The sequence below is a fragment of the Patagioenas fasciata genome, chromosome 21 (assembly GCF_037038585.1).
Source record: "Patagioenas fasciata isolate bPatFas1 chromosome 21, bPatFas1.hap1, whole genome shotgun sequence".
Classification (NCBI taxonomy): Eukaryota; Metazoa; Chordata; class Aves; order Columbiformes; family Columbidae; genus Patagioenas; species Patagioenas fasciata.
This window is the reverse complement of record NC_092540.1, coordinates 641068-668559: the sequence shown is the minus strand read 5'-3', so window position 1 is coordinate 668559 and position 27492 is coordinate 641068. Positions and strand designations below refer to the sequence as shown.

General features: G+C 60.3%; 2 protein-coding genes and 2 long non-coding RNA genes across 5 annotated transcripts in view; 1 reads left to right on the top strand and 3 right to left on the bottom strand.

Moving 5' to 3' along the window:
* Positions 1-536: 536 nt before the first annotated feature.
* LOC136110744 (green-sensitive opsin) lies at positions 537-4030 on the top strand. The gene is made up of 5 exons (XM_065854358.2): positions 537-897; positions 2602-2770; positions 3114-3279; positions 3371-3610; positions 3793-4030. Exons 1-5 carry the CDS (start codon positions 537-539, stop codon positions 3922-3924), a joined length of 1068 nt encoding a protein of 355 aa, XP_065710430.1. The 3' UTR covers positions 3925-4030.
* On the bottom strand, positions 3112-17727 carry LOC139829582 (uncharacterized). Its single transcript, XR_011742108.1, has 6 exons — positions 17535-17727; positions 15212-15436; positions 6386-6485; positions 5324-5398; positions 4613-4722; positions 3112-3916 (listed from the first exon to the last, which is right to left on the bottom strand). It is a non-coding gene; the product is annotated as an uncharacterized lncRNA (long non-coding RNA).
* Positions 17728-17966: 239 nt separating this feature from the next.
* LOC139829535 (uncharacterized) lies at positions 17967-24653 on the bottom strand. 2 transcript variants are annotated; one of them, XR_011742047.1, is made up of 4 exons: positions 22522-24653; positions 21047-22212; positions 20782-20943; positions 17967-18837 (listed from the first exon to the last, which is right to left on the bottom strand). It is a non-coding gene; the product is annotated as an uncharacterized lncRNA (long non-coding RNA). The 2 variants fall into 2 exon arrangements; XR_011742046.1 differs by lacking the exon at positions 17967-18837 and having other exon boundaries at positions 19536-20943.
* Positions 24654-25942: 1289 nt separating this feature from the next.
* LOC139829534 (uncharacterized) overlaps positions 25943-27492 on the bottom strand; it is a 40395-nt gene continuing 38845 nt past the window's right edge. Inside the window, exons 4-5 of the mRNA XM_071817584.1 lie at positions 26726-26922; positions 25943-26619 (exon numbers count right to left, since the gene is read on the bottom strand). Of these exons, the coding sequence (XP_071673685.1) occupies positions 26034-26619; positions 26726-26922 (783 nt within the window). The 3' untranslated portion in view covers positions 25943-26033. The remainder of the gene's footprint in view (positions 26620-26725; positions 26923-27492) is intronic.

Here is a 27492-nt window from a genome sequence, read left to right as displayed (position 1 = left end):
CACCCAAAGCAGCCGCTCGCCAGCCCACCCGCTCCTCCTGCCTCCGCCCCTCTTCCAAAGGGCCCCCCACCCCCGTCCGTTCCTCCCCCAACCCCTTAAACAACATTAAACACTTAATGGCAATTAATACGCTTTAATGCAGGTTTTGGGGCCAACTGGCTGCTTAGAGGGTGCTTAGACCATCAGCCCCTCTCAATCCCGTTGCCCTTGTCACTGGAAGTTAGCCGAGCCCCTAATCCAGCCTCCCCCCGCGCTCCCTCATCGAGGCCCCAGGGTATAAAACCTCCCCGGGCACCGCGGCCCTGGGCACGGAGCAGGGCAGCGACCGCCTCCCGTCCCCCGCGATCCACTGCTCTTCTTGCTTATTCTGTCACTTTTGGAGGGGGGAGGACCCTTTAGCTGGGTATTTTTCCACATTGGGGGGGCGGGACTACTTCTTTTTTAATTGGGGTTGAAGGAAAATTCCTTAGAAAAATCAGAGCATTTGCTTTAAACAAACACCCTTAAAGCAAAGCAACTGCCGTACCACTGGCAGGATGAACGGGACGGAAGGTATCAACTTCTACGTGCCTATGTCCAACAAGACAGGGGTGGTGCGAAGCCCCTTCGAGTACCCCCAGTACTACCTGGCCGAGCCCTGGAAATACCGCGTCGTGTGCTGCTACATCTTCTTCCTCATCTCCACCGGTCTGCCCATCAACCTCCTCACCCTCCTGGTCACCTTCAAACACAAGAAGCTCCGGCAGCCGCTCAACTACATCTTGGTCAACTTGGCGGTGGCCGACCTCTTCATGGCCTGTTTTGGCTTCACCGTCACTTTCTACACCGCCTGGAACGGCTACTTCGTCTTCGGGCCCGTCGGCTGTGCCATCGAGGGCTTCTTCGCCACGCTGGGAGGTAATGCCGTGGGGCGGGAGGTTGGCGGGGCGATCTCCAGGGCTTTAGGAGCCCCATTCCGTCCCTTCATCGCACTGCGATGGTGGCGGTGCGTGCAGCACCTTCTCCAGAAAGCCACCTCGCGTGCCACCGCGGTGCCGCAGCGCGGTGTGCGGGGCAGAGCTCGCCATGCAAAGCGCTGCTTCCCTGCGGTGGGGATGGGAAGAGATTAACGCAGGTTTGATCTGGGTGCTGAGGAGCAGCATCTCACAGCAAGCGGGGCGGCTGCAAGGGGCCACGAGGGGGCCTGGGAAGGGATCCTCGTTTGCAGGACCAAACCCGGGGGGATCTGCCCGCACGGCCCAGCGTGTGCCTGGGGGTGTCACACCGAGGGTGCACGGCTGCTGGGGACAAACATGGCCTTGAAACCACGTCAAGCATCTTTGCCAAAATGCTTCCCTTTCTGGGACAAGGTGGAGTGTTGGGGAAGGTTCGGGGGAACAGACACCCCTTGGGAGAGAGGCCCCGCATGGGGTACGGGCGTGGGGGGGGAGACAAGGAGAGGGGCCCCACTCATCTGGAGCCAAACGCAAGAGGCGGCAGCTCGGGAGCCCAGGAGAGCAGCAGCGTGGACGGGAGGCGGGTGGGGGTTTGCGCAGAACCGGGGGCAGCGGGCGCTGCAGCAGCTCTTGTCCCAGTTGCACCGATCTGGTGCCCTCGGGAGCCGCTTACCTCATTTCTCAGGGCCACGAGAAGCGCTAACGCCCCCAGAACGCCCCGTGCTAAACAGGAAAACGCACTTTGCAGCGGTGCCCACGCAGCCAGGCGGGCCCACGCGGCACCGCGTGGCGGCTCTGACGCCCGCCCAGCCTCGCTGCAGGGATCCATAACCACGGCAAGGACTCCGGGTTGTGTTCCCCCTAAACGGGGCAATTTCCCACAATGATGCTGATCTGAAAATAAAAACCAAAAAGGATGGATGTCCTGCCAGACAAAAGCAAAGCTAAATGTCCTGATCTAAGCCAAGGACTGAGGAACCAGTATCAGTGCCAGAAGATCACAGAGCCTGCACCGTTCCTGATCCAGCGAGCCGCGGGCTTGCCGGCAGCGCTGCCGGCCCCTCCGAGCTCGTGTCTGGTGAAGGACCAGGGAGGAAGGTTTGATGCAGCAGCAGCGCGAGCAGCAGGTCTGCGCGAATCCCGGCGCAGGGTGTAGTTATCAGCAGATTATCCCAGCTGGGGGCATTAGCAGGCTTACAGCACCGACTAAACGCTCCCAATCCCCTGAAGTTTAATTATCCCTTATAAATACATGTGCGGGCATGCCCACCCACACAGCCTCCCACACACACCTCCCCCTGATCCGGCACCGGCGGGAGGCTCACGAAATACACATTTAAAGGCATCAACAGGTTTGGGCACATCTGGCATCTTTGCCGGAAATCGTGCTTCCTCACACCCAGGTGGAATTCACCCCCTTGATTTCTAAATTATTAAGGATCCGTCACGATCCCCTCCTCCGCCGCCAGCGTCCCGCGGCAGCAGACGCTCCCTCGGCTCCCAGAGCTGCTCGTTACAGCCGGGCGATTCTCAGTTATTCACCGGGATGCTGGTTATCCCTTGATGATCCCAGCCCTCCGCTCTTTGCTGCGACCACGAATGGAAGATCGAGCCCGGAGCAGCTCTTACCTCCACCCTACGCTCTCTTGTTCTCTCCCTCCTGCAGGTCAGGTCGCTCTGTGGTCCCTGGTCGTCCTGGCCATCGAGCGCTACATCGTGGTCTGCAAACCCATGGGAAACTTCCGCTTCTCCGCGTCCCACGCCATGATGGGCATCGCTTTCACCTGGATAATGGCCTTTTCCTGCGCCGCTCCCCCGCTCTTCGGCTGGTCCAGGTGGGCGCAAGGGTGCTCAGCGCAGCCCCGCTGCCCAGCAAACACCCCAGGAGACGGGAGATGCGTTTGGGGCTCAGCGCTGACACTGGGCTGCAGGTCAGAGGCAGCGGGGCAGTCAGAACAGACGGGACCTCAGCTGTCAGCCCCACCACGGCTGCACGGCTCATCCCAGCCCCGAAGGACCCGCACGCTGCGGAGCCCACGCAGCCGGGTCTGCGGGGCACAGAGGGCTCACCCAAAACGCACCCGCCCCTCCTCAGCATCCCCACCCTCCGGGAACTGGGCCCCTGGGCTGAGCCCCCCGCGGTGGCCCCAGGTGCAGACCCCGACCTTTCTCCCGCAGATACATGCCCGAGGGGATGCAGTGCTCCTGCGGGCCCGACTACTACACCCACAACCCCGACTACCACAACGAGTCCTACGTCCTCTACATGTTCATCATCCACTTCATCATCCCAGTCGTGGTCATTTTCTTCTCCTACGGGCGCCTCATCTGCAAAGTCCGAGAGGTAACACTGGGAGGGGACGGGGCGGGTGGCTCGGGTGGCTCGGGCGGGGGGGTTGGTGACCCGGGGTGCCCTCGCCGCCCCCCGCCCGCAGGCAGCCGCCCAGCAGCAGGAGTCGGCCACGACCCAGAAGGCCGAGAAGGAGGTGACGCGGATGGTGATCCTCATGGTGCTGGGGTTCATGCTGGCCTGGACGCCCTACGCCGTGGTGGCGTTCTGGATCTTCACCAACAAGGGCGCGGACTTCACCGCCACGCTCATGGCCGTGCCTGCCTTCTTCTCCAAGAGCTCCTCCCTCTACAACCCCATCATCTACGTCCTCATGAACAAGCAGGTGAGATGCCCCATGCCATGCACGGCGACCCTTTACCTTGGCTTACCCGGGGTCACCGCAGGCACCTTCCTCCTCCCCGCAAGTGACCGCGGCCAGCTCGGGCGCTCTTGGGGCCGTTGGCACCGCAGCGCGTCGCTGCTGGCCCCCGGTGCCATTGGTCTCTGTTTTCCTCCCTCCTTCAGTTCCGCAACTGCATGATCACCACAATCTGCTGCGGCAAGAACCCCTTTGGGGATGATGATGTCTCCTCCACCGTATCCCAGAGCAAAACCGAGGTCTCCTCTGTCTCCTCCAGCCAAGTATCACCTGCATAGACCATGGACAGTTTGAACTGGGGTGACCCAGCGCGCTCGGGGACCGAGACAGACACCCAGACACCCCCAGTCTCACTTCACGCGGCCCCTCCTTGTGCACCAACACCCCCCCACACCTCGCTGGGCACCCACTGCGGCAGCACCCCCATCCCCGTCCCCCTCAGCACGCTCACGGGCTGGTGCAAACACGGCCCCGTGCAAACACGGCCCCCCAGCCCCGACACAGCCACCCCGCAGGGCACCCCGGTCCCTTCCCCAGCTCCCAGAGCTTTTGGGGACTGGCCCTGGGCCAGCAAACCCCCTGCTCTGTTCCCAGCGTGTTCCACAGCAGTGGCCAAGGGGAAACCCCCGCCTCCAACGCTCTGCTCCCCAGAACACGCTCCCTGCCGCCATCGCCCCACTCGCCACAGCTCAGCACAGCGGCTGCCCCGGTTCCACCAAAGCACCGCCGCAGAAGCCCCGGCAGCACCAGCCCGGGCCGGAGCGGCCCCAGCGCCCAGCGGGGTCACCAGGGCTGCACCCCCACCGCGGCACAGCCCTGGAGACCGATGCCCACACAGCCCTTGTAAATCACACCACAAACGGAGCCGCGCGCGGGCTGCGCTTCCAGCCCAGCTCCCTGCATCCCCAAGACAACACTGTCGGTGTATTTTTTTGTCTTGGAACCTGTAAATATTTGCTCACGTACTCTGAGGTCTCTGTCTTTCTCAGCTCTTTCTTTCTCCTCTCTCACCTCCGCTGCTGCCGGCCAGACCTTCGCATCAACCCTGGGGGTGGGACCGGTACCCCAGCGCTTTCCTGTACATATTTTATAAATAAGCCATCTGGTGTCAGCGCAAGGGCTTCTACAGGCAAGCAGTAGGGATTAAAGAATAATAAATAAACAGAAGCAGCACAGAGAAAATCACAGATGCTCAGTCCCTGTCCTTCCTCTCGGGCTGTGTTGGCAAGATGCTGGGGTCCGGCTGGGGAAACACAGTTGGTGCTGTTGGAGACCCCAGCCCGGAGCCATCGGGAAACCCACGGGAAAGGGGACCCGGGGCGGGCAGCGCCGTGAGCTGGAGCTGCAAAGGGGTTCAGAGGGGCAGCCGGAGCCAGCGCCTGCGCTGCGGCCATTGCTGCCCAGCCTGCACCAGACAATATCTTTCCGGCCTTTAATATTTAAGCATTCCCCACGCAGCTTTAACTAAAGCTCCAGCAGAGCTTTCTGCAGAGTTCAGGTTCCCCTCCCCACGCGGCCCCTGGAGTCAGCGTCGTTCAGGAATTGGCAGAGTCAGGGAAAACTGTTCCCTGTGTCAGGGAATTCGTTACCGGGCGCTGGAGAGCGATCCCGAGTGACCCCGAGCGATTGACCCCGAGCGCATTTGCTGCCGGGGCCGCCGCCCCCCCGGGCACACACCTGCCCCTTCTCAGGTTTTCTCCCTCCTCTTTGGGTCCAGAGCGCTCAAAACCAGCGGGAGGCCAAGGCTCACACCTGGGATGGGGATACAGAATAAAAACCAGACAAATGTCAACCTGATTTGAGATTCCTTCACCCATTTTCACACAGTTAAGCTTCAATCCACCTTCGTTATGGCTCCTTCTCACTGAAGTTCCTCATATTCCAAGGAGGAGACATCCAATGACAATTATGTGTTCTTCACAATTTGATTAATTTCGTGGGCATAGGAGGCCGGCTTGGCACGGCTATGAAATAACCCTTCGACCACCTACCCGGGGGCAGGAGCAGCACATCAGGAGCCCTTGGACCACCCGCACCCGTCCCACTCCTGCACCCCTCATTTGCAGCAGGGAGCCGCACCCAGAGCTGGCGCCGTCACCCTCTCCAGCATCCTTGGCCTCAGGTTGCTCGGCGGGCCCGGTGCCCCCGAGCTCAGACGCCGTCGAGGAAAGCAGCCGGGAAACAGACAGCTGGAAACCCGGGCCCAAAGGGCGTTCCAGCGTCTGCCTCTCACCCGCTGCAGCTGGGCTCGCTGCTCCGCACCCGAGCGCGGCCGTCGGCTGCTTCGGAAAACCGCAGTAATGGGCTCAATTCATTTTAGATCAGTTATCGTCTGCACAAGCAGCAGTTGGGGAAAAGCAGCTTGTAGTTAATAACATGGCTAATGTGGAGACATCCGCGGGGAGCAGGACGAGCTCGGCGAGGGGCTGTTCCCTGGTCCTTGTCCCGCGGTGCCTGCTCAAGAACCCGGTGGCACAGACACAGACCCTGCCCCGAAACACCGGCCCAGGGACAGCCCAGGGGTCACAGCCCGGAGAGGGCGCGGTTTCCGGTGCCGGGGGACACTGCATGGCCCCAGCAGCCGCTTCTCCATGGGCTGAGCCCAGAGACCCCCAGAGACCCCAAGGAGGGGGCACGAAGCCACATTTGTGCCGCTCCCCAGCACCGGCTCTTCGAATCCATCACCGCTGCCTGCGTCACCTTAGCAGCAATAAAAGGATTCAAAGAGCAATTCCTTACTTTTATGAACAAATGGCCCTGGATGGATGATTCAGGCAGCATTCAATCCCCAGCAAGAAAGTGTCAGCAAAAACCCAGCCTCTTTCATGTAGGTGGATAACTGCAAATAAAAGTAGGGAATTATTAGCACTTAATGCTTGCTGGGTATTTACTCCCTAGTGCTCTTCTCCGGGAGATGCCAAGTACTTCAGACAAAACACCAGGCGGGGGGGCCTGGCAAAGGGGAGACGCATGGGTGCTGGTGATGGCGAGAGCACCCGCACCCCAGCCCGCCCCCCAAAGCTCCTTCGCTCCTCCCCACAGCCCCTTCTCCTGCCTCCTCCCACCCACCCACCCACCCGCTCTTCTCCCCATGTCCCCATTCCCAGCTCCTGCCACCAACGCACCGCCGCGGGTCCCCCAGCCCGGGGCTCCCGCTGCGCACGGCCGTGGAGGGGCACACCAGCCTCCTCCAGACTCTCCATTTCTCCTTCGTCAACACCGCCTGTATTTTTCTTGTTCATCAGACTGACAAATGGGCAGAAAACAGACTTCTGGCTATTTCCTGCGCGAGCTGCCCACTCCTCCTCTCCCCTTGGCAATGACTGAGAGCTGGAGAAGCAGGAATAGCATATAAATTTCCTCCCTCCTTTAATAAATACCTCTATTACCTAGCGCTTTCCCGGCTCTCCGCTGGCTGCTGCAGTCCCTCCCTCCCTCGGTGCATCGCTGCCCGCCAGGCAGAGCCGATAAACCAGAATTCTCATTGCTGAGGGGATGCAGCGCAGGATGGAGCCGGGCAGGCTGCAGAGGCTGGGGAAAAGCCCTCTCTGGGGTCCGCCTGCAGCTTTGCCCCATCACTGGGGCAGCCACGTTACTCGGTTTATTAGGGGAGGTGGGCTCAGGGCTTTGCAGCTGCGTCCCAGGCACCACCGCGTCCCCTCTGCTGGGCACGGAGCGGATGGGAGAGACGCCCCCGACTCACCCGCAACGCAATCAGTAGCGTTCAGGCAATGGAAAGCACAGAAAACAGCTGTGGAAACGCAGGAGCCGCGGGGAGAAGCGAGCTGCAGCCCGCGGGGCGCGGGGCAATCTGTGGGATTTTCAGAAAGACGGGAAGGTCCTCGCAGCGCAGCCCGCGGGTGCCACCTGGCATCGGCCCAGAGGATCCCGCAGTGCCACGAACAGACTGCACCGAGAGGCCCTGCCCGAGGCCACTCAAACACATTTCACTCCATATGATGCTGCAAAGAGACGTCAGAGCGCCAGGATCTGTCCCCTGCCCCAAACAGCTTTTGCACGCACGCCTGAGCAGGGCTGCTGCTGCTGCGCGCACCCAAAAACGTCCTGTGCAAGGCAACAGGTAAAGCCACCAGCCTTTCACAGGCCCAGGGCCCCCAAGAGCCCCTGGGGGGACCAGGCGCGTCCCCGTGCTTTGTGCAGGTGCAGCGGCTCCAGCGTCACCGTCCCCTCTGCCCCCCGGCAGCATCGCTGTCCCTGCCCACGGGGCCTCCCGCCCGCAGCCGCACCGATGGCCGCCCTTTGCAAAACCTGGAAAACACCCACGCTACCGAGGAGCATGGGGGGCGGCAGCCGCCCAGTCCCGCACGCAGCCGGCACCCGGCGCGCCTCATCCATTTCCCGGAGCCTGTTTAACTTCTAAATTTAACAAGCTCCTAAACAAGTAACAGCAGCAAGTGGCAGCACCCGGCTCCCAACCTGCAAGCGGCATTTCAGGGGCCGGGCCACCAGCAGCACGAGCAGCGGGAAATTTCTCAAACGTCTCTTTGATTTATGGCTCCAGTTAATTCTCCAGGAGGCCTGCGAGTTGTCCTGAGTGCATGAAACCTCAGAGGGATAAATAATTTAACAGGTGGTTAAATATTCTTTAAGGTCTGGAGAACATCAGCAGGAGCAGAGATTTCGGGGGATAACACAGAAGTACAAATTGAGCACAGAAAGGGAGGACGGCGCGGGCTGGGCGCTGCTGCCGGGCTGGGCGCTGCTGCCGGGCTGGGCGCTGCTGCCGGGCTGGGCGCTGCTGCCGGGCTGGTGCTGAGGAGGCGCTAAGGCGCTGCGGCAGAGCTGATGCCACAGGAGGGACAGGACCGGGACATCCCAATCCTGCCGTGTCTCCATCCACAGGGCGAGACACGGCGAGGAGCAGGATTAACAGGAGCTTCGGGGGAATATCCCAGCCAGATGTGCCCTGCCAGATGTGCAGCGTGGGCTGCCCTGCCGGTGCCAGATGAAGGGCTGGATGTGGAGCAGGGAGGGCAGCGGGAGCCAGGGGCAGGGCAGCCGGCTGGGCTGGCTCAGGAACAGCGCGGGGACGAGAGCAGGAGCCACAGCACCGCCCACGAGACTCCCAGCCCCGTCCCGGTCTCAGCTCGGGCCGGTTTGGCTCTCCCAGGAGCAGCCCCAGCCCCACGGGCAGCCCGTGGAGCGTGGCAGAGGTAGATGGCAGCAAATCCCATTCCTTGTGGCAGCCGGGATGGGACAGCCCCGTCCCCGCTCAGGCGCCATCCAGCCCTGCGGGATTTACAGCCCGTCCAGCCCCTCGCGTCACCTGCGGTCTGAGGATCCCACCACTGCTCCTTTCCCTGGGTTTTGCTCCTTAGGCACAATTCAGAGCTCAGAATGGATCTTAATTCCTCCCTGGGTAGAACATGTCAAGCCAATTAGCTGGGCAGGTGCCTGTAAACACCTCTCTGCCTGGTGCTGGGCTCCAAGCCTGCCTCCCCCATCCCCGCAGCGTCCCCACAGCGTCCCCGCAGCGTCCCTGCCCCCCGGCCAAGCTGCCGCCTGGGTTCGAGTTTGTGGGGGGCCAGCGCGTGTCCTTTCGGGGAACACGTGGCGCTCCGCTGCAGCCGACCCGCGCTGCTCTCCCCGTGCAGGGAGGTGCCCCCGGCTCCCTCGCTGTCTCCAGTCCCCTTTCCAGCCCTTCGCTGGATTTTTCAGGTGCTGCTGCCTCTCAGCGCACAACCGAGCAAACCCAGCAAAGCCTTAGGGAATGGATCCCCCAAATTGCCCCCCGGAGGAGCCCAGTGGGGTCCCTGCCCTGGTGGGTCCCACAGCCATGGGGACATGAGCAGGTCCACCTCTGCCCCATGGCTGGGGAAGGGAACCCCCACCCAGCCCCTGCCCCAGAGGGTTTATCACAGCCGCCCCTGATAAATGGATAATGAATAATTCACTGTTGGCTTTTGCTTTATGAAGAATTCATTGCATTCGAGCTTCCCAAGGTAATTAACTATCCCGTGAGCCCCGTGTAACACAACCCGGCCACAATCCATCTTCAACACTTCATTAGCAGGCCTCCGCAGCGCTCCGGCGAATTAAAGGGGAACAAATGCACAAACACAACTTCCCCCTCCCTGGGACCCCAGCAGACGTGGCCACGGCACCCGCAGAGGGGGACGCGTCCCCAGTGGGGGCTGGCCCCGCGCAGGACAGGCACCGCGGCGCTGGGGACAAGCCACGTTTCCCCAAAACGAGGGATTTTCTGCGGTGCCTGAAGACAACGGTGCTCCTTGAACCACCGCGCAGCCCCAGTGCTGACTCGCTCAGGCCTGAGCTCTCAGAGCACCCCCAAAAACCAAGCCACACCCCGAGTTTTGCCCCACTCCGCGCAGCCCCAGCGCGGCACAAGTCGCTCGCGCAGCAGCCGCCGGCGGTGCCAGCGCAGACGTGAGCCCAGCGCAAGGTGACACAGCCGGCGACAAACGCCGCCGGGAGCGGGGCTCATCGCTTTGATGGACGCATAAAAATCTCCCCCAGCCTCCAGTGCTGAGTCAGCCCTTCCGACTGCAATAATTTACGGCAATAAACAGTGAGATAAGAGCAGGCGCGCGTGGGCCGCAGCGAACCCAGGCGGATGAGCGATGGCCCTGCCGACAGCCCCGCTGGCAGGGACGGCGCCGAATTAAAGCGGCTGCGGGAGCCAAACTCAGCTTGCACCAAACCACTCGCCTCCAGCGCTCACGGTGGGAAGCGCTCAGGCTCAGCGGAAGGGACAAGCGCCAAACCATCGCTTGGGTCTCCTGTGCAGGCTCCACCAGAGCCCAGAGGAGCACCCACCAGTCCCAGGCCCCCCCCCCAGCTTCAGCAGCTCCTCTCCCTGCAAACCCCCATGGCCCGTCCAGCCCTTGCCAAGGGCAGAGCCCCAGCTGTGGCTGCTCAGCCCCAGCCCACGGGGCTCCCCCGGCTCCCCATGCTCTCCAGGAGGCGCCTGGCGCTGCTGGGCTCGCCATCCCCTACCGCTCGCTGCTGCTGAGGACACGCGTTCCGGGATCCCGCCCTTGCCCTTTCACGTCATTATTTTTCAGAAGACTTGAGGGCTGCAGGGATAAATCAATACAAATAACATGTTCATAAACTCAGAATCATGTCCCTAACAGCATTATGGCTTCAATTTGAATCCCAGAACGAAGGAGCCTGGGCCAGGTGTCCCCCTCCCTTTTTCTCCCACTTACTCATCTTTGCTGTCTGTTCATCCTCATCCCCCACATCCCACAAATGAGGAAAAGAGAGAGAGGAGCTCAAAGCTGGGGTGGCTCCACACTTTCCAGCAGCTGAAGGGAGATGGGGACGTGCCGGTGCCACCCGGCAGGGACTCGCGTGGGAGCGGGGCAGATCAGGGCCGCGATGCTCTTTTCCCCACCCGGAGCATCCTCATCCTCCTCCTCTGGCTGCTCTGAGCTTTCGCCTCCCGCCCGTGGTGCAGATGGCCCAGCATATGGGCAGCCTCCCCTCCCACTCACACCTTGTAAGCAGATTCTGTCAGGTTTAAAGAGGAAAAGCTTAATTAAGCAGTTGTGTGTTTACAATTATGTCCTTAATTATCTCCACGTTTCACTTCTTTGTTGTTTCATGCTTGCAAGAAGTTTGGTAACAATCAGAGGCGACTGTTCCCTGAAGCAGGAGCTTGCTTTCTCTCATTTTGTCTCCCTCTCTCCCTCCTCCTCACTCCAGGGCTGTTGCTCTGGACTAAGCTGAGTCTCGGCTGGGCAGGACCCTCCGTGCTGGGGTTCGCTGTCCTGACTCCCGCGCGGTACCCAAACCAGCACCGGGTTCAGCTGGTAAAACCTGGTCTAGCCCAATGTCATCATTTCACGTTTGTGCTCCAGCAACACAAACGCCAGCGCGGGGCTGGCCGGGAAGCACCTGTCCCGCTCCAGCACCCGGGTGTGAACGGACCCTGCGGGAGCATCATCGGGGATGACGCTCAACTGCACCCGCGCCCAGGGACTTGCATCCAAGGGACAGCCCTCACTAATTAATTCCTGTAATTACTCCGTTCCACTCCATTTCCCAGCTTGGGAACCTCTCCATCCCGCGGGGAGCCCGGGACCGTCCCCAGGGACTCCCTGCTGTCCCCTGCTGTCCCCTCACCCCGGGCAGGGCTCAGTCACCTGCACAGACCGGGGACAAGAGGCAGCACAAGCAACTGCCTTAATTTGTGGCGGTGCTTTTACTTTGTGCAAGGAGCTCTAAAGAGCCATAAACATGCGGAGGTAGATACTGGAGCTGGGCGTGTTTTTATTGTTTGTAAGTCCTCGAAATTTTGCCATGTTTATGAAGCTTTTAATAAAAATAACCCCAAACTCTCGCTTGTCTAACTGAGTGTATTTCAAAAACCACATGCCCGCTTTTAATACGCAGGTATATTTATATGACCATCAGTTAATTTTTATTTACCTCATAGTGAAACTCATCTTCATCCTTAATTCCCAAGCCCGTATTTGCTTTGAAATCAAAATTGGACCTAACAATCAGCCGTATATTTAACGTGCCATTAAATTCTCAGTTCTGCTTTCACAGCTTTCAAACCAATCGGCTTAAAATACAGCAGCGATCCCCCTGTTCCGCAGCGCCGGCAGCCCAGGCAGCGCAATGAATCCTCAGCAGGCTGAAAGGTGTCAGGTGCTGGGAAGGAGCCCAGAGAATGGCAGCGAGGACGGGGCTGGGGGCTAAGGGGACAGAGGGACGCACGGAGCTGCAGGACGCACGGAGCTGCAGGATGCATGGAGCTGCAGGATGCATGGAGCTGCAGGACACACGGAGCTGCAGGATGCATGGAGCTGCAGGACACACGGAGCTGCAGGACGCACAGAGCTGCAGGACACACGGAGCTGCAGGACGCACGGAGCTGCAGGACACACGGAGCTGCAGGACGCACGGAGCTGCAGGACGCACGGAGCTGCAGGAGAGGAGGGGTGCAATGTGTGCCCGGGTGCACAGAGAGGACTGGGGGTGTCAGGGGGAGAGGCTGGGGCTGCGCAGGCACAAGTTCTGCAGAGGGCTAAGCAGTGGAGAGGGGACAGATGGGGACATCGGGGTCTTTGGGAAGGGGCAGAACGAGCAAGCAGCGTGCTGAGCAAAGCTCGACCTCAGCACATCCCTCCCCGTGTCCCCATCCCCGCGTGGCAGCGGGAACCGCAGCGATGGAGCTGAGGAGTGGGACGGGGGACCCGGCTGAGCGGCACCTTGATGTTGGCAAAGAGAAGCTGAGGAGACAAGTGGATCACAGCCGGTAATTAAACACCCCCGAGGGGGCCTGTGATGCTGGAGGAGCCTTTCATCCCAGCAAAGTGCAGCCTCCCAGGGTGCAGCGAACGCAGCAGCTGGAGCCTCTCACTGATGTGCCCCCCCGGCTGCTGTTATGGGGTATGGGGGGTGCTCTGTGCAAGAGTCCAGAGCATCGACGTCAGGGTGGCCACAGCAAAGCGCCCCCCAAAGTGCCACCACGCAGGGGCAGCTGGGGGTGCAGGGGACGCTCACGGCTGGAGCACAGGGTGGAGAAACGCGGCTGCACCCAAACCCACGGCCCCGGGGGTGCTGAGGAGCTGAACTGGGGGAGGCGGGGCTGGCCTGCCCGGCACCTCACCCCCAAAACCTGGCCGGGGTCCCCGCGCTGCTCGGCCAAGCGCACACCAGGAGCCGAACCAGGCAGCGCCGACAGCAAAAGCAAACGCAATATTTTAAAGTCCTTCCCAGTGTACCAATCTCGGGTACTATTAATAACACTTGTGAGGAGTTGTTCTTGAACAGATATGATTTTTATCTTGACGGCATCTCTTCAAATCATTTTTATCCCCACAAAGTTTGCAAGCAGCGTATTTTCTGTGCACCATTTATCTTGCCAAATATCCACCATCCCTGTTTATTACTCACTCCCTCTTTAGCCGTTACCGATGGGACTGGTCCCCACCCTCCACCTCAGCACCGGTTCCCAGCTCACCATGCTTCTCTAGAAGTGAGCGAGTAGAGGAACCCACAGCCCAGGGACAGAGGGACCCACCACACAGGGGACAGAGGGACCCAGTGCCCTGGGGCAGATGGACACACCACCCTGGGACAGAGGGACCCACCACCTGGGGACAGAGGGACCCAGTGCCCTGGGACAGAGGGACCCACCGCCCTGGGACAGAGGGACCCAGTGCCCTGGGACAGAGGGACCCACCACCTGGGGACAGAGGGACCCAGTGCCCTGGGACAGAGGGACCCACCACCCGGGGACAGAGGGACCCAGTGCCCTGGGACAGAGGGACCCAGTGCCCGGGGACAGAGGGACCCACCACCTGGGGACAGAGGGACCCAGTGCCCGGGGACAGAGGGACCCACCGCCCGGGGACAGAGAGACCCAGTGCCCTGGGACAGAGGGACCCAGTGCCCTGGGACAGAGGGACCCCCTGCCCCGGAGCGCACCAGGGGGAGCGGGGGCTGTGCCGAGCGCCCGGAGCAGCAGCGGCTCCTGCAGACGGACCGGGCTGGGCTGCTCTGCAGGAAGCTTTTCCTTCCGCGGTGTGGGCAGGAGCACCCCGGCCGTCAGCAGCGCGGGCCTGGCAGCGGGTAATTAAACCCTTTATTCGGTGCCTGGAGGCACGGAGGCATCAAGGGCTCTTATCAAAGCAGCAACCCAGCGGGCTGGCTTTGTGCGGAGGGGAGGGAAGAGATGCCAAGGCTGCCTGTGCGCTTTAAAGGAAGTTTTGGCTTCAATTCTCTCCTAACTCTTTAAATCCACCTTGTGAACAACTAATCCACATTTACACCTTGCTCCGCAGCGTTCAGCTGGGTAAAGGCCAACCCAGCTCCTGGCCCTGGTCCTCACCTGCCTGGGCCGGGTTCAAAGGCCACACGGCTCTGGGTGACAAAGGGAATTTCTCCCACTCGCCCCGAACGTGCACCCTGCACGGGGTGGGGGTGCGGGGGCTCCTCCGCTCAGCTCTGCTGTGGCACCTGGAGACACTGGGACGCTATCCACACCATGCAAAGGACGCCAGCAGCCACCCAGACGGGCAGGAGGATCTGCAACTGGGGACGGGGGGACAAACGGCCCCCAGAAGTGGTGGCAGAAGTCCTGGCCCCAGCCCTGTGACACACACGCACCGCACCCCCCGGGCACCGCGCCCCAGAGCCATAACCCAGCCAGGTCTGGGGGTCCCTCCCCGTGGGGGGACCATGGCGGGTCCGGCTCGGCAGCTCTTGGCTTTGGGGGGCAGGACGGGCACAGAGGGGACACGGACAGAGCTCCAAGGTGGAGTGAATTCTCCAGCTCTCGGATACAAGGAAGAATCATAATGTCATTTATCATCTTTAAGGATACGCAGAGTTGGCGAGAGAATGAATTCTTCTTCATAACCCAGTTCCCAGGATATTTTTACTGTGCATCATAAATTATAATACCTTTTTATTTTTGCTTTATGGCCTGTCCCTCGCCAATTCTGGTGATCTACATTCTCATTCCCCCCGCTCAGTGCTTTAGGAACAATCCTGCCCGTGCCTCCTCCCCCACCAGCTCCCCTATCTCTCCCCTCCACCGTCTCCTTTCCCTTCTCCACCCACCTCTGCACCCAGACGGGGCTGCGAGCTGTGAGCGCACCCTGCCCAGCACCTCCTCTTACAGCACCACTCGTGTTTGAGCCCGGGTGGCCCTGAGCTCGCTGGCCTGGGCCCTGTTTTGGCGCAGCCTCTCCGCTGTGCGTGGCTTTCCAGTCCTGCTGGTTCTTCTGCAGCAGCAGCAGCTCGGGGCAGCGGTGTGGGCGGGGGGCGACTCCGCTCCCTTTGCACCTGAAATCCAAAAGGCAGCACTGGGAATGCATGTGAATCGGTGTCAAACCGAGCAGCCCCTGCCTGAGCTGGCACAAGAGACCCCGGACCCTGGGAGGGACCTGCAGAGGAGCTGCAGCGCCCAGAACGGCCCCTGGCACCACCACGGGGCCGCTCGGTGCGGTGACACCGGGATCCCCTCCCGGCGCTGCCGTGCCCGCGGTGCAGCCAGCACTCACTGCCAACCCTGGCCAACACCTCCTGTCCCACTGGGGACACCAGGATCCCCTCCTGGTACTGCTGTGCCCACGGTGTAGCCGTCACAGCCGGTACTCACCGCCAGCCTGACCAGCGCCTCCTGTCCCACCGGGGACACCGGCATCCCCTCCCAGCACTGCCGTGCCCGCGGTGCAGCCGGCACTCACCGCCAGCCTGGCCAGCGCCTCCTGTCCCACCGCCAGGACCAGCCCAGCCGAAAGGTGCTCAGGGGCTTCCCAGCTTGTGGCTTTGCAGAAGCATTGCCCTTGAAAGACAGGGCTGTCTGCAAACCACGCAGGGTGCGCAAGAGGGGGTACGGCGAAACAAAGACCCCTCTAGCGGCCCCAGCATCCCGCCAGCAACTACAGCCCCACACACACCCGTGGTGGAAAATCAGCCATAAAGTAGAAGGCAAAGGGAGGAGAGGTGAGTGTTTATCCCTGAGAAATATGGAGATTTGCTGCGATGAGGCTGGCTAAGAACATTACACCCGGCACGCTAAGCCGGAGCGTTGCAGCAGGTTTATTCGGGGCTCCGGCGTCAGCTCCCGATCAGCAGGCAGGCGTTAAGTGTGTCAGGGATTTACAGGCAACAAGAGAAGAAAAGAGCGGCTCCTTGGGAATTTCCTGCCAGGCTGACAGCTCAGACAGGGCTGAAGGATGTTTTCCTTGCACTACAAGATGTTTAGGGGCAGCGAGTGCCTTTCTGAGGCTGATACAGGATTCCTAGGACTAACACAAAAACCCCAATCACAGTCAATCCTGTTTTCCATCCTTTTCCATTGGAATTTGTAGCCCGATGTAAGTGAGAGGCCTCCCTTGCGCAGACCCACGTGGCTGCACCCTCCATGCCCTTAAAACCAGCGCATGGAACGGGCTGGGAGGAACGGGACCCGCGGAACGTGCTGGCGGCGAGTCAGCAGCGGCACCGGAGCCGCGCTTGGCTCCCGTCCTTCCCCATCGCACCCGGGGCTTCGCCGAGAAAAATTAGGAGCATGGGAGCAGGTTAACAGCCAGGAAAATTATTGCAAACAATGCGACCAAGGGCTTGTTCCTTCCCTTTCTATTGGAGCCTGAGCGATTACTCGTAGGCAGTTAAAAGGCAGGAGCTGTGTGTTATTGCAGGGGATGCTCGGGAGTAACGGAGGCTAATTAACGAGCAGCTCTCGCTGGCTCCAGGGGACTGTTCCCAGGGGCTGTGCTGCAAGCGGCGTCTGAGCCAGCGTGGCGAGGCAGCAGAGCACGGGGATGCCGGATGAAGGGACCCGGTGCTTGCCAGCGATGCTCCCGGCCTGGGGGGCTCAGGATCGGCTGCAGAACGACCACTTCAGCCCTGGGAAAGGGAGGATGTAAGAGGCTCGTTGGCATCTGCCGGTGGGCTCTGGGAGAGCAGAGGGGTGGTCTCAGCCTGGCTCAGCCCTGCAGCGTCAGCGAGTGCTGGGCTCAGGGGCTGCCCGACCACGGCTGGTGCGGGGGGTCCCAGCTTGGGTGGAGACCAGAAGGAATCACTCCGTGCGTGCCCCGGGACGTTTCTAAGCAGCCAGAGACAGGATAAGGCGTGCGGTGCTGAGGACGCGGGGACAGACAGGCTGTGGGGCCATCGCGAGCACACGGGAACAGACAGCAGTGACAAATGGGTTTAATTCCTGGGCAGACACCGACAGGAGGGGCTGATTAATAGGAGAAGAACCTCGTCGTGGCCTCAGGAGCTCTGGGAGCTGTTTTGGCAGAGGATGGAGCAGCGGGGACTGGAGGATGGAGCAGCGGGGACTGGAGCGTTGGGTCCCAGTGGATCTGTCCCTCATCCCTGCCCCCCACCCAGAGCTGCCAGTGCCCCCCAGTCTCCCCAGTGCGTTACTCACTCCAGCCTTGGTCCGACTCCAGCTGGCTCCTCCGGCTGCGCGGGGACACGGCGCCGGGCTCGGGAAGGGTGCCAGGAGCAGCCCCTCGCGCGTCGGGCACAGCAGCTGCGAGCGCTCATTAAAAAAGGAGAAACCCAACAATTAGCAGGCTGTGAGAGCCGGTTCTGCTGCCACAGCCAGGGCGGGGGGACTGGGCCCCCTGCTCCCCGGGATCCCGCAGCAGGACAGGGATACGCCAGGAAACACGTGTGCAGCTGCACCGGGCTGTGCCCCCGGGCTGTGCCCCCCGGGCTGTGCCCCCCAGGCTTTGCCCCCCGGGCTGTGCCCCCCAGGCTTTGCCCCCCGGGCTGTGCCCCCGGGCTGTGCCCCCGGGCTGTGCCCCGTGTCCCCGTGCAGCCCCTGCGCAGCCCCCCCGCCGTGCCCGGCCTCCTCGTTAATATCTACCCGCTGAATTATTTATTGCAAACAGATGTTAGAGTTTAAAGAGTGTTAAGAGGATATCCTTGGCTAATCAATTTCTTTTTAACTGGTTTATGTATTTATTGCAAACAGAATTTGGACTTCAGCTGCCATTTTAAATTATCCCTTATTCATCGCGGTGCCGCTGGGATGCTCGTGCTGGGCACTTGGGGACCACGAGCGAGCCACAAATCTGCTGTTTGCTGGCCAGGGAGCAGACCTGATTATCCGCTCCCATTTCCAAACACCACGTAACATTCAGACACGGATCTGACCCACGGTACAAACCGCCCCACCACCAGCCCTGCTGCAGCCTCGGCCCACGCTGGGACACGGCTGGGGACACCGGCCGCGCGGCGGCTCAATGCACACACAGTCCCCATCCCACCGCACGTCACCACCGCCACCAAACAGCTCAGAACAACGGCAGCCGCGCCACCGCGCGCCCCACGGGCGGCCCAGGGCATCCCCGCGCAGTTCATCGCCCCGGGACGCACCGGAGCCTTAACGAGCGTGTCAGCTGTGAGGACCCAAACAGCTTCGGCCTGTCACCATTTCCAAGAGATACTGGGGAAAAAACATGGGGAGATGCTGTAGGAGAGGAAGATCAATGGTGCCGGGAAGAAGGAGGGGGAAGGAGAGAGATTGGAGACATAAAGAGAGCAGAGGGTGAAGCCGCGTGTTGAGCCGAGCAATTAAAGCCACCCCGAGCTCACCCAATTAAACCGACCGGAGAGAGGAGGAATCTCAAAGGATAATTTCCTGGCAAACGGCTCGTTGGTCTCTCGGTCTCCAGCGCTGGAACTGGAACGCTTCTGTGTCAGTCACGCCACGGAGCTGAGCCCTGGGGACAGGAGAGACGTGTTGGTAATTTAGTGGGCAAAAGGCATCTCTCCTAGAGGCTTCCTCGAAAGAGCCATAAATCGGAGTAAACCTGACCCCCGGCTGCTGCAGCGGCCCCGTCCCACAGCGCCGGCCCTGCAGGCGCCCCGCGTTCGCCCTTCGCAAGGATCTGAACAGCAAAGGAACCCAGCCGGCGTTTGTTACCCCGGGCAGGAGCCAGAAAGGTGCCCGAGGCCCAAACCCCAGGGAGCCCTCAGACATCTCCAGTCCCCGCACGCGCCCCGGCTGCTCTTCGTGCTCTCGGTAGAGCTGGAGGCAAACAAGGGCCCGCAGATTTACCGCTGGGCTGTGCTGCGGCCGTGCTGGGCGCTTACAGCCCGGAGTTACAGGAATCAGCGGTAATCCCGGACTAGACACGGCTGAGCAGCTGCCGTGGCACACAGTCCTGGCTCAGGAAGCGCCCGGGGAGCCAGGGGAGGCGCGGAACCCCAGAGCGGCCAGAGACAAAACCATGGACCGAGGCAGGAGAGCGGGCTCAGAGCAGCTTCAGCTCCACCAAAACCAAACCCCATACAGCACGGCTCCCAGCCACCCCGGGGCTGGGGCAGCGAGGTCGGCCCCGTCGCACACATCGGCCACCAGCCCCGGCTCCGGGCTCCCAGCCAAAGCGTCGGCTCCGAGGTGTGAACCCCGTGTCTGTCCTCATTATAACCGCAGCACTACACCTTGTCGCCGCGTGTGCGCGAACGCCGCGATGTTTGCGCATGACTGCCCCAGCCGCTGCTGGCGGCTCCGAGGAGCCGATGCTCCTTCGCTGCTCCGCCTGTTTGCTGGTCTGTTGGCGGTTAAGCCTCTTTTTATACTGACTTTTCTTTATTTATTCTCCTTCTGCTCCGGTTGCCTCCTCCATGGCTGGCAGCGCCTTTACCGACACACGGCCAAAATTGCACCAACCACCAAAAGCGCCGCTGCTGCTGGGGCTGAGCTCCCGCATGGAGGGGACACAGGGGACAGGCTGCGGCACCCGCCGCCACAGACACCACGGTCCCCGGGGCCACCCGAGGACGTGCACCCGCAACCTGGGGCACAACGAGGGCGAAAGAGTATGTCCCCTTCTCTTGCGTTCCCTAAATGTCCCCCGTGGGCTGTCCCTCCAAACTGACCCCACTCCGGCCACTGGGTGCAAAACTGAATCTCGCAGGAGATTAATGACCTTAGAAAAATGTAATTACACAACAGGGCTCTGCTCTTAATAACTGCGTATTTTACTTGTCAATGTGCCTTAATTGAAAATGAGTAGGCGATACAAGTTGCAGTGGAGTTGGCTGGCAAGCCTTTAACGCTATATTAATTGTAGTAATTAGCAGTCACTTTATGTTGGAGTCATCTATAAATAGGGGGTCCATTAGTTTAGCAGAGAGTGTGATTTAAAATGCAAATAAAATCCCAACTATACCTATAAATCACTTCTTTCCCCCTGCCCCCCAAATTTACTGTCAAGAAGGGGCTGTGCAGCTGTTCCAAGGGGTTGGGGGGTTTGTCCTGGGGAAGGGAAGCGCTTGGGCTGCTCCCAGGGCAGGAGCGGCCCCAGGACACCCAGCACAGGGTCTGTCCAGCAGGGACTCTGGGGTGCAGATCAGCCCCAGGACACCCAGCACAGGGTCTGTCCAGCAGGGACCCTGGGGTGCAGATCAGCCCCAGGACACCCGGCACAGGGTCTGTCCAGCAGGGACTCTGGGGTGCAGATCAGCCCCAGGACACCCGGCACAGGGTCTGTCCAGCAGGGACTCTGGGGTGCAGATCAGCCCCAGGACACCCGGCACAGGGTCTGTCCAGCAGGGACCCTGGGGTGCAGATCAGCCCCAGGACACCCGGCACAGGGTCTGTCCAGCAGGGACTCTGGGGTGCAGATCAGCCCCAGCAGGGACTCTGGGGTGCAGATCACCGTTGCAGGGACTCTGGGGTGCAGATCAGCCCCAGCAGGGACTCTGGGGTGCAGATCAGCCCCAGCAGGGACTCTGGGGTGCAGATCACCGTTGCAGGGACTCTGGGGTGCAGATCACCGTTGCAGGAGCAGCGGGCTCTGCCTCTCATCGATGTGCTTATCCTAAGAGGGACAGGAGGAAAAAAAGATGAAATAACATAAAAATAAATACAGAAGCAACTTTGGCACGGAAGGCAAAACAGGATTGATCTTTTGCTTGACTTACTCCGAAAATTGCTTCTCCACTGCCCGTTTATGCACATTAATTGAACGTCTGGCCCGGCTGCGCGTCTGTTTAAGTCCTCAATCAATCCCCTTTTGGATGACTGCTAGATCAATAGGGTGGTAATTTAATAAAGGACATTTTCAGTTGGCTTTTTAAAGCCATTGATGGGATTTAATTCTTCCCTATTTTTTAAGAAGAAAAGGGGCAGTGGGGGGAGAACCGGGGTCAGGCCCCGCGCGCTGCCCCCAGCAGCACCCTCGGCACGCGGGGCTGGCGGGGAATCCCGGCCCAGCTCCCACAGCACCTCCCTGACGAAGGAGCTGCCGCGTTCAAGGCAACTGATGGCGCCTCAGGTTGTCTGTCCCTCGCAAGAGGTTTGTCCGAGGGAAGAGGCCCGTCCAGACTGCACATTCCATCACCGGGCTGAAAACTCAGAGGCAGAAGAGCTCTACCGAAAGCTCTTTTGTGTCCATCAAGTGTGTACGTCAGGGCTTCACTGGGCAGGAACCAACACCTTCCTGCCTCCTCCAGCCCCTGCTCTTGTGCTGCTGCTTTCAGCCCAGACCAGTGCCAGTGCCAGAGTTTATGGCTGGGCTGTGAGGCGTGTGAGCCTCCTGCTCCGTGTGCTGCCGTCCTGCTCCATGTGCTGCCGTCCTGCTCCACGTGACGCCGTCCTGCTCCGTGTGCTGCCGTCCTGCTCCGTGTGACACCGTCCTGCGGTTCCCACGCTGCACGGTCCAGCAATGAGAGCGATTCCCCCTCTGCAATGTCCCCTCGCACCAGTATGGCCAGATCCTTCCCCAGCCTCCATCTCCAGCCCATGTTTCATTTCCTCTAATCGCTTTCCTCACAGCCATCCTCTCTAACCCTTTATCTTCCTCCAGGCTGCCGTTCTCTCCCTTTGCTGCTTCTCCGTTTCCTTGCTGCGATGCTTTGCCCACAGCAAATCTGCATCCCAGTGCTTTAACCAGCGCCGTGCTGGGAGGGAGGACAACGTCCCCGGTCCTGCGCGGGTCACACGTCCCAGGAAAACTCGCCGTGTCTCCTGCCTCGGGAGCCCTCGTGGGTGCACATGGAGCCGGTGCCGCGGCCCCGAGGCCGCTCTGGCCAAACGCCCCCCTTGCTCTGCAGCCGTGCAGTGGGACGGGAACCGGAGGAACCCAAACCTACGAATAAGAGGCATGAATTAAACATGACTCCTGCATTTTCAAGGGTCAAAGGAGTATTCGGTCACTTAGCAATACCATCTACTCCCACAGAGGGAGAGAAGGGAGAATACCAATAAGTGTTTGTCATTACTTGCTGTTACCAAGTGACATTTCGAAGGACAAAATCTCACCCTGGCTGCGGGTGCGGGAGCAAAACTCAGCGCCATGCACAGCTCCTCCCAAACGCACAAACCCCTCCTGCAAAGGCGCGCGGGGACCGCCCGCCCACCCGAACCCCTCGTCTGCACCTCAAACCAGGAATTTCACCTTTCTCCCCGGTTCTGTCCCCCCGCGGGTGAGCGAGGGGCTGCGCGGTGCCCGGCGCCCGGGTTAAACACCACACAGCCCACCAGGGAGCACAGCAAAGATCCAGCGGCGACGGATCAGAGCTGTCAACAGCTTTTCTGCTCCACTGCAGCCGCTACAAATCACCGCTGGATTTGTCATTTCCAGGCTGGTAACAGATGATGAGAAGGGGCCCAACCAAGCTCCCGCCGCCCCAGACGCTCCCTGATGGAACAAAATCGCTGCCCGCCCGGCTCATCAGCGCAGAATGAAGCTGTGACAGCGGACGCGCCCCCGGCCGCACGCCCGTGCTCCAGGCCTCTCGAGCACGAGAAACCCTGCTCGTGACACTGGGACTCTGCAGGAATCCCACGTCACGTCACATTTCCCTTGGGTTAATTTACCTACAGGTGTCAGCCTGACTGACCTCCTGGTCTCCACAGCTGGCCCCGCTCTTCACAGCAGCTCACACGCCCCCGCTCCTCCCAGGCCTCCGCAGCTCCCGCCGTGGAGCCGCTGTCTCCATCTCCTTCTGCCAAAACCACCCCGGCGCCCCAGCTCCGCGGCGGCAGAGACCCCGGGGTGCGGGGTCCCGGAGCCTGAGCCTGGAGCTGCCGTTCAGAGCAGGAGACCCCACGAGGTGCTCACCCCAAGACCTGGTGCCTCCAGCCTGGCGCTCGGGGCTGCTCCGGGAACTGGGATTTCATCTGCGTTTGGGAAAGAATGAACACGCTGTATCTAAATTAAATAAACAAAACCAAACCAAACCCAAGCAAACAAAGAACCTGATGCGCTTTTAAATGGGAAAATAAATGAATTGCACAGAAGACAGAACAAAAAATTATTAAAATCTACGTAGTCTTCCATATTTTCCACCCAAAATGAGGAGACTCAGCTGCTGTAAATCTCCTTCAAATGCCGTTCGTGTTAATGATCCTACGCTGATTTACACCACTGGAGAATCGGCTTCCTCTGTGCACATCTGTCCTCTGAGGATCAATAAACAAAACTTGAAAACAATATTCATCCACCATTTAGTCTGCTTAATTATTTAAACTTCAGATTCTGGAAATAATAAAGAGGAGATTTACCATCCGCCACAACCGCTGGCAGCATCCCATCTTATTTCCTCCTGTAACTTTTTAATCTCTCTCTCTCCCTTTTTTGGCTCACCAAGTTGAATCAATTCATTAAGCGTTGCCAACCTGACCTGCCGTGCTCCCCGGCGGCGGTGAGGGGCGGGTGCCGCTCGGCTCGGCCGTGTCCCCGCGCTGAAACGTTCCGGTGCCCGGGGAGCGGTTTGCAGCGAGCGGGAAAGGCTGACGAGGAGCCAGACGTGACTCGGGGGGGTAGATGACACTGGCGACGCGCCCTCCGGTGACACACAGCTCCAAAGAGCCACAGGGCACCCCCGGCCCGCGGTGCGAGCTAAAGCAGCGAACAAAACCCACCCGTGAGGCCGCAGCCCGAATTCCCCGGTGTCCAGCGACCGAGGGGGAACCCGGCACAGCCCGGGGGCAGCCCAGCACCTCCCATACGGGGTCACCGCGAGTCTCCGGAGCCACAGAGATCAACTGAAAACTGAGCAGATGTGGAGTTATTCACCACGGAGACTGAGAGAGCCCGCAATTAATAAATAAAAATGAGTATTGCTAATACCGGGCTTTTACACAGCACTTTAAATTGCAAATTACTCTTGAAGCTTGTATTATTAATTAAATCATTTGCATCCACTATGGCCTTAATATATAATTATTTATCCTGATAACTAATTTGTGGAGGAATGTGAGGCTGCACTAGGCTTGCCACAACACCTTTCCAGCGGCTGCACTGAGTCTGCTCAGTGCTCAGCCTGGTCTGCAGTGACAACCCCGCGTCCCTGTCCCTCCGGAAGGAAAGGCGGGTGTCCCTGTCCCTCTGGAAGGAAAGACGGGTGTCCCCGTCCCTCTGGAAGGAAAGGCGGGTGTCCCCATCCCTCTGGAAGGAAAGACGGGTGTCCCCATTCCTCTGGAAGGAAAGGCGGGTGTCCCCGGTGCAAAAGGTGGGTGTCCCCGTCCCTCTGGAAGGAAAGTCGGGTGTCCCCAGCACGCAGGGGAAGGAGACCCAAGGCAGGGGGAATCGCGCTCAGCAGCCCCATCCTGCGCTGGACCAGCCCCCCCGCGGGACACACGGCCCCCGCTTCCCAAACGAAAGCCCCGGCAGCTCCAGCCCCTCCGCACGGGTTCATTTATCAGCGGGGAGGGAGGAGCCCCGTTGTTCTAATGAAATGTTTTGGCTGGGTGCACAGCAAATGCATTCACCTAACAGACCTATTATTCCTCCTGGAGAGCAGACCGACCTCCCCATCGTGTTTTATCCTTTACCGCTTTGGAAATTTAGTCTTTTATTCTGGCTTCAAAGCAGAGGCCGCCAGGCAGTCGAAGGTACAGGGAGGTTTCGGTGGATGTAAAGCGCGGTGGGTAGCGCTGCGGGGCTCGCGGGACACGCTCCCCACCAACCTGTGCTCGTTTTCCTACACTCTGCCCCTCGAATCCAGCTCAGCAGCCTCCCCCCTCGTATACGGGTCCCTGGGGCGGCTCCACGTTCCAGCCTGTCTGTCCCTTTGGTGGGTAATTACGATTCTTCGCCGTGCGAGGGAAGGGAGATGCAGTCGGCTCTGTGTCCCAGCTCGGGGGCCTGGCTGAGCAGTCGCACTTGGCTGTTTCTCCCCCATTAGACCGATCTGTTCCAGCGGTGCCAGCAGGAGCTGGCTCACGGGATCTGCGGCTCCTGCCCCGTTGGCAGCCCCAGCTCCTGCCCGGGATGCTGATGCAGAGGGTCCGCGTCCCCGCTGCCACCTGCAACACGGGGACATCGACCCGGTCCCGGGGAGCGCGGCGCGGGCGCTGAGCGCTGCAGGACACCAAGCGCTGCAGGACACCGAGCGCTGCGGGACACCGAGCGCTGCGGGACACCGAGCGCTGCGGGACACCGAGCGCTGCGGGACACCGAGCGCTGCGGGACACCGAGCGCTGCGGGACACCGCGCCTCCAGAAACCACAGAAACAGACAGAAAACGAGACGGCAAAAGGAAAGAGCACTCAGCACCTGCTCCGGCACCTGCGGCAACACCGGCTTCGGTCACCGGCCACCTGCCAAAAGTCTCTGTGGGCACAAACCGCACCAGGTACCGGCGGACATTAAACCACAGCTCCAACCGGAGCCCGTAAGAAACCCCTGCTGCCCTTTAACGGGTTTTTAACTCTGCCTGGGAAAACAAAACTCACCAAAAAACCAACGCACAGCTGACAGATTAATGCTGTCAACAGGGAAAGCGCCACCCAACAGAATCACAGAGCGAGAAGTTACAAACTCGCAATAGGTGACAAGTAATTATAGAACAGGAAAATGTATGGGGAACTCATTTGGGCGAGCAGCGACTGATTAACAGTCGCAACATTTATTTTCTTTATTTATGGCCTGGCATCATGGAAAATTGATATGAAACTCCGCATCTACTGCACAGCTAGTGACACGCTCCGCAAGTGGAGAGGCTGGGAGAAGTCAGCCTGAACGATCCCCACGGCTCCGCAGCCTCCCCCCCGCTGCCCCATCCTTCCCGGCGGTGACGCGGCCCCGGCGCCAGCTCCGCATCCCGCCCGGCACACGCGGGAGCAGCCGGGCCACGGCTTGGTGGCCATCGCCTCCTGGACAGAGACCCTGCTGCTGACGGCACTGAGTACGTCCAGGTTACATACACATATATAGAGAGAGAGAGTTAATTGGGGTGGGATGAGCCCATGACCCTTGCACCCAAAGCCTCCGGCAGAGGTGCTGGAGCAGGAGACAAGCCCTGTCCCCTCTGCTTCCACCTCACTGGGGAGCGTTAAACAGCAGCATTGACCTCTGAGCCTCCTGCCCTGCAGCCACGACCGGAGCAGCTCTGCCCCAGACCCAGCGACGCGGCCCCGCGGGCCCGGCCCTGGAAAATGGCTTTTTATGGAAAACCCCTCAGCAGCAGCAGGAGTCCATCGCTCGGAACAGAACGTCTCCTTGCTCGCCTCACAAGGGCCATCTCTTTTCAAGATCCTGCGTTTGGTGCTGGAACACAAACGGTTTTAGCACAAAGAGGAGCTGAAAGGAGAAAAGCTCCAAATTTGTTAAAAACAGAATCCTCCAGTTCATCCAAAACAGTTTAAAAACTTACAATTCCCGGACATTCTGTTCCCCTCTGGTCTTGGTTCTCAGATCTGGGCTCCTGCTCCGGTCGCTCAGGGTCCCCTCCAAACCCCTCGTCCCCCGTGTGCCACCTCCTGCCAGGGCTGCGCAGGCGCTGCCGGCACCGGGGAGGACCCGGGGGGCTCCGGCATCCTGAACCATGCGGGGAGGGTCGGCAGGCACCGCCTGCCAGCAAGAGAGCGACACAATTAGCACCGCTTTCGGGACAAGTGAAGGTCTCCTCTCACCTTCCCGAGTCAGGTGAAGCTCAGGGCAGCCCTTTAAGAGGGATGCTCGGTTATGAAACACGGTTGATTTAAATGCAAATTACTGAAAAAACACAACTTTCTTTATTAAAATGCAAATTGCACATCAAGCCGGCTGCCTCCTGCACGTCTCCGGCTGCTAAATCGAAGCCCAGGACTCCCAGGTGCTGACAGCACATGGAGCCTCGTGCCACTGCCCCAGCGAGGGGACAGGGTGACACTGAGGGGACAGGGAGCCACAGTGACACCGAGGGATGGGGTGGCACTGAGGGGATGGGGTGACACCGAGGGGACAGGCAGCCATGGTGACACCGAGGGGATGGGGTGACACCGAGGGGATGGGGTGACACCGAGGGGACAGGCAGCCATGGTGACACCGAGGGGATGCGGTGACACCGAGGGGACAGGCAGCCATGGTGACACCGGGGGGATGCGGTGACATCGGGGGCCGGGCTGGAGCACTGGTGGGTGCAGCCCTGGTGAACGTGGC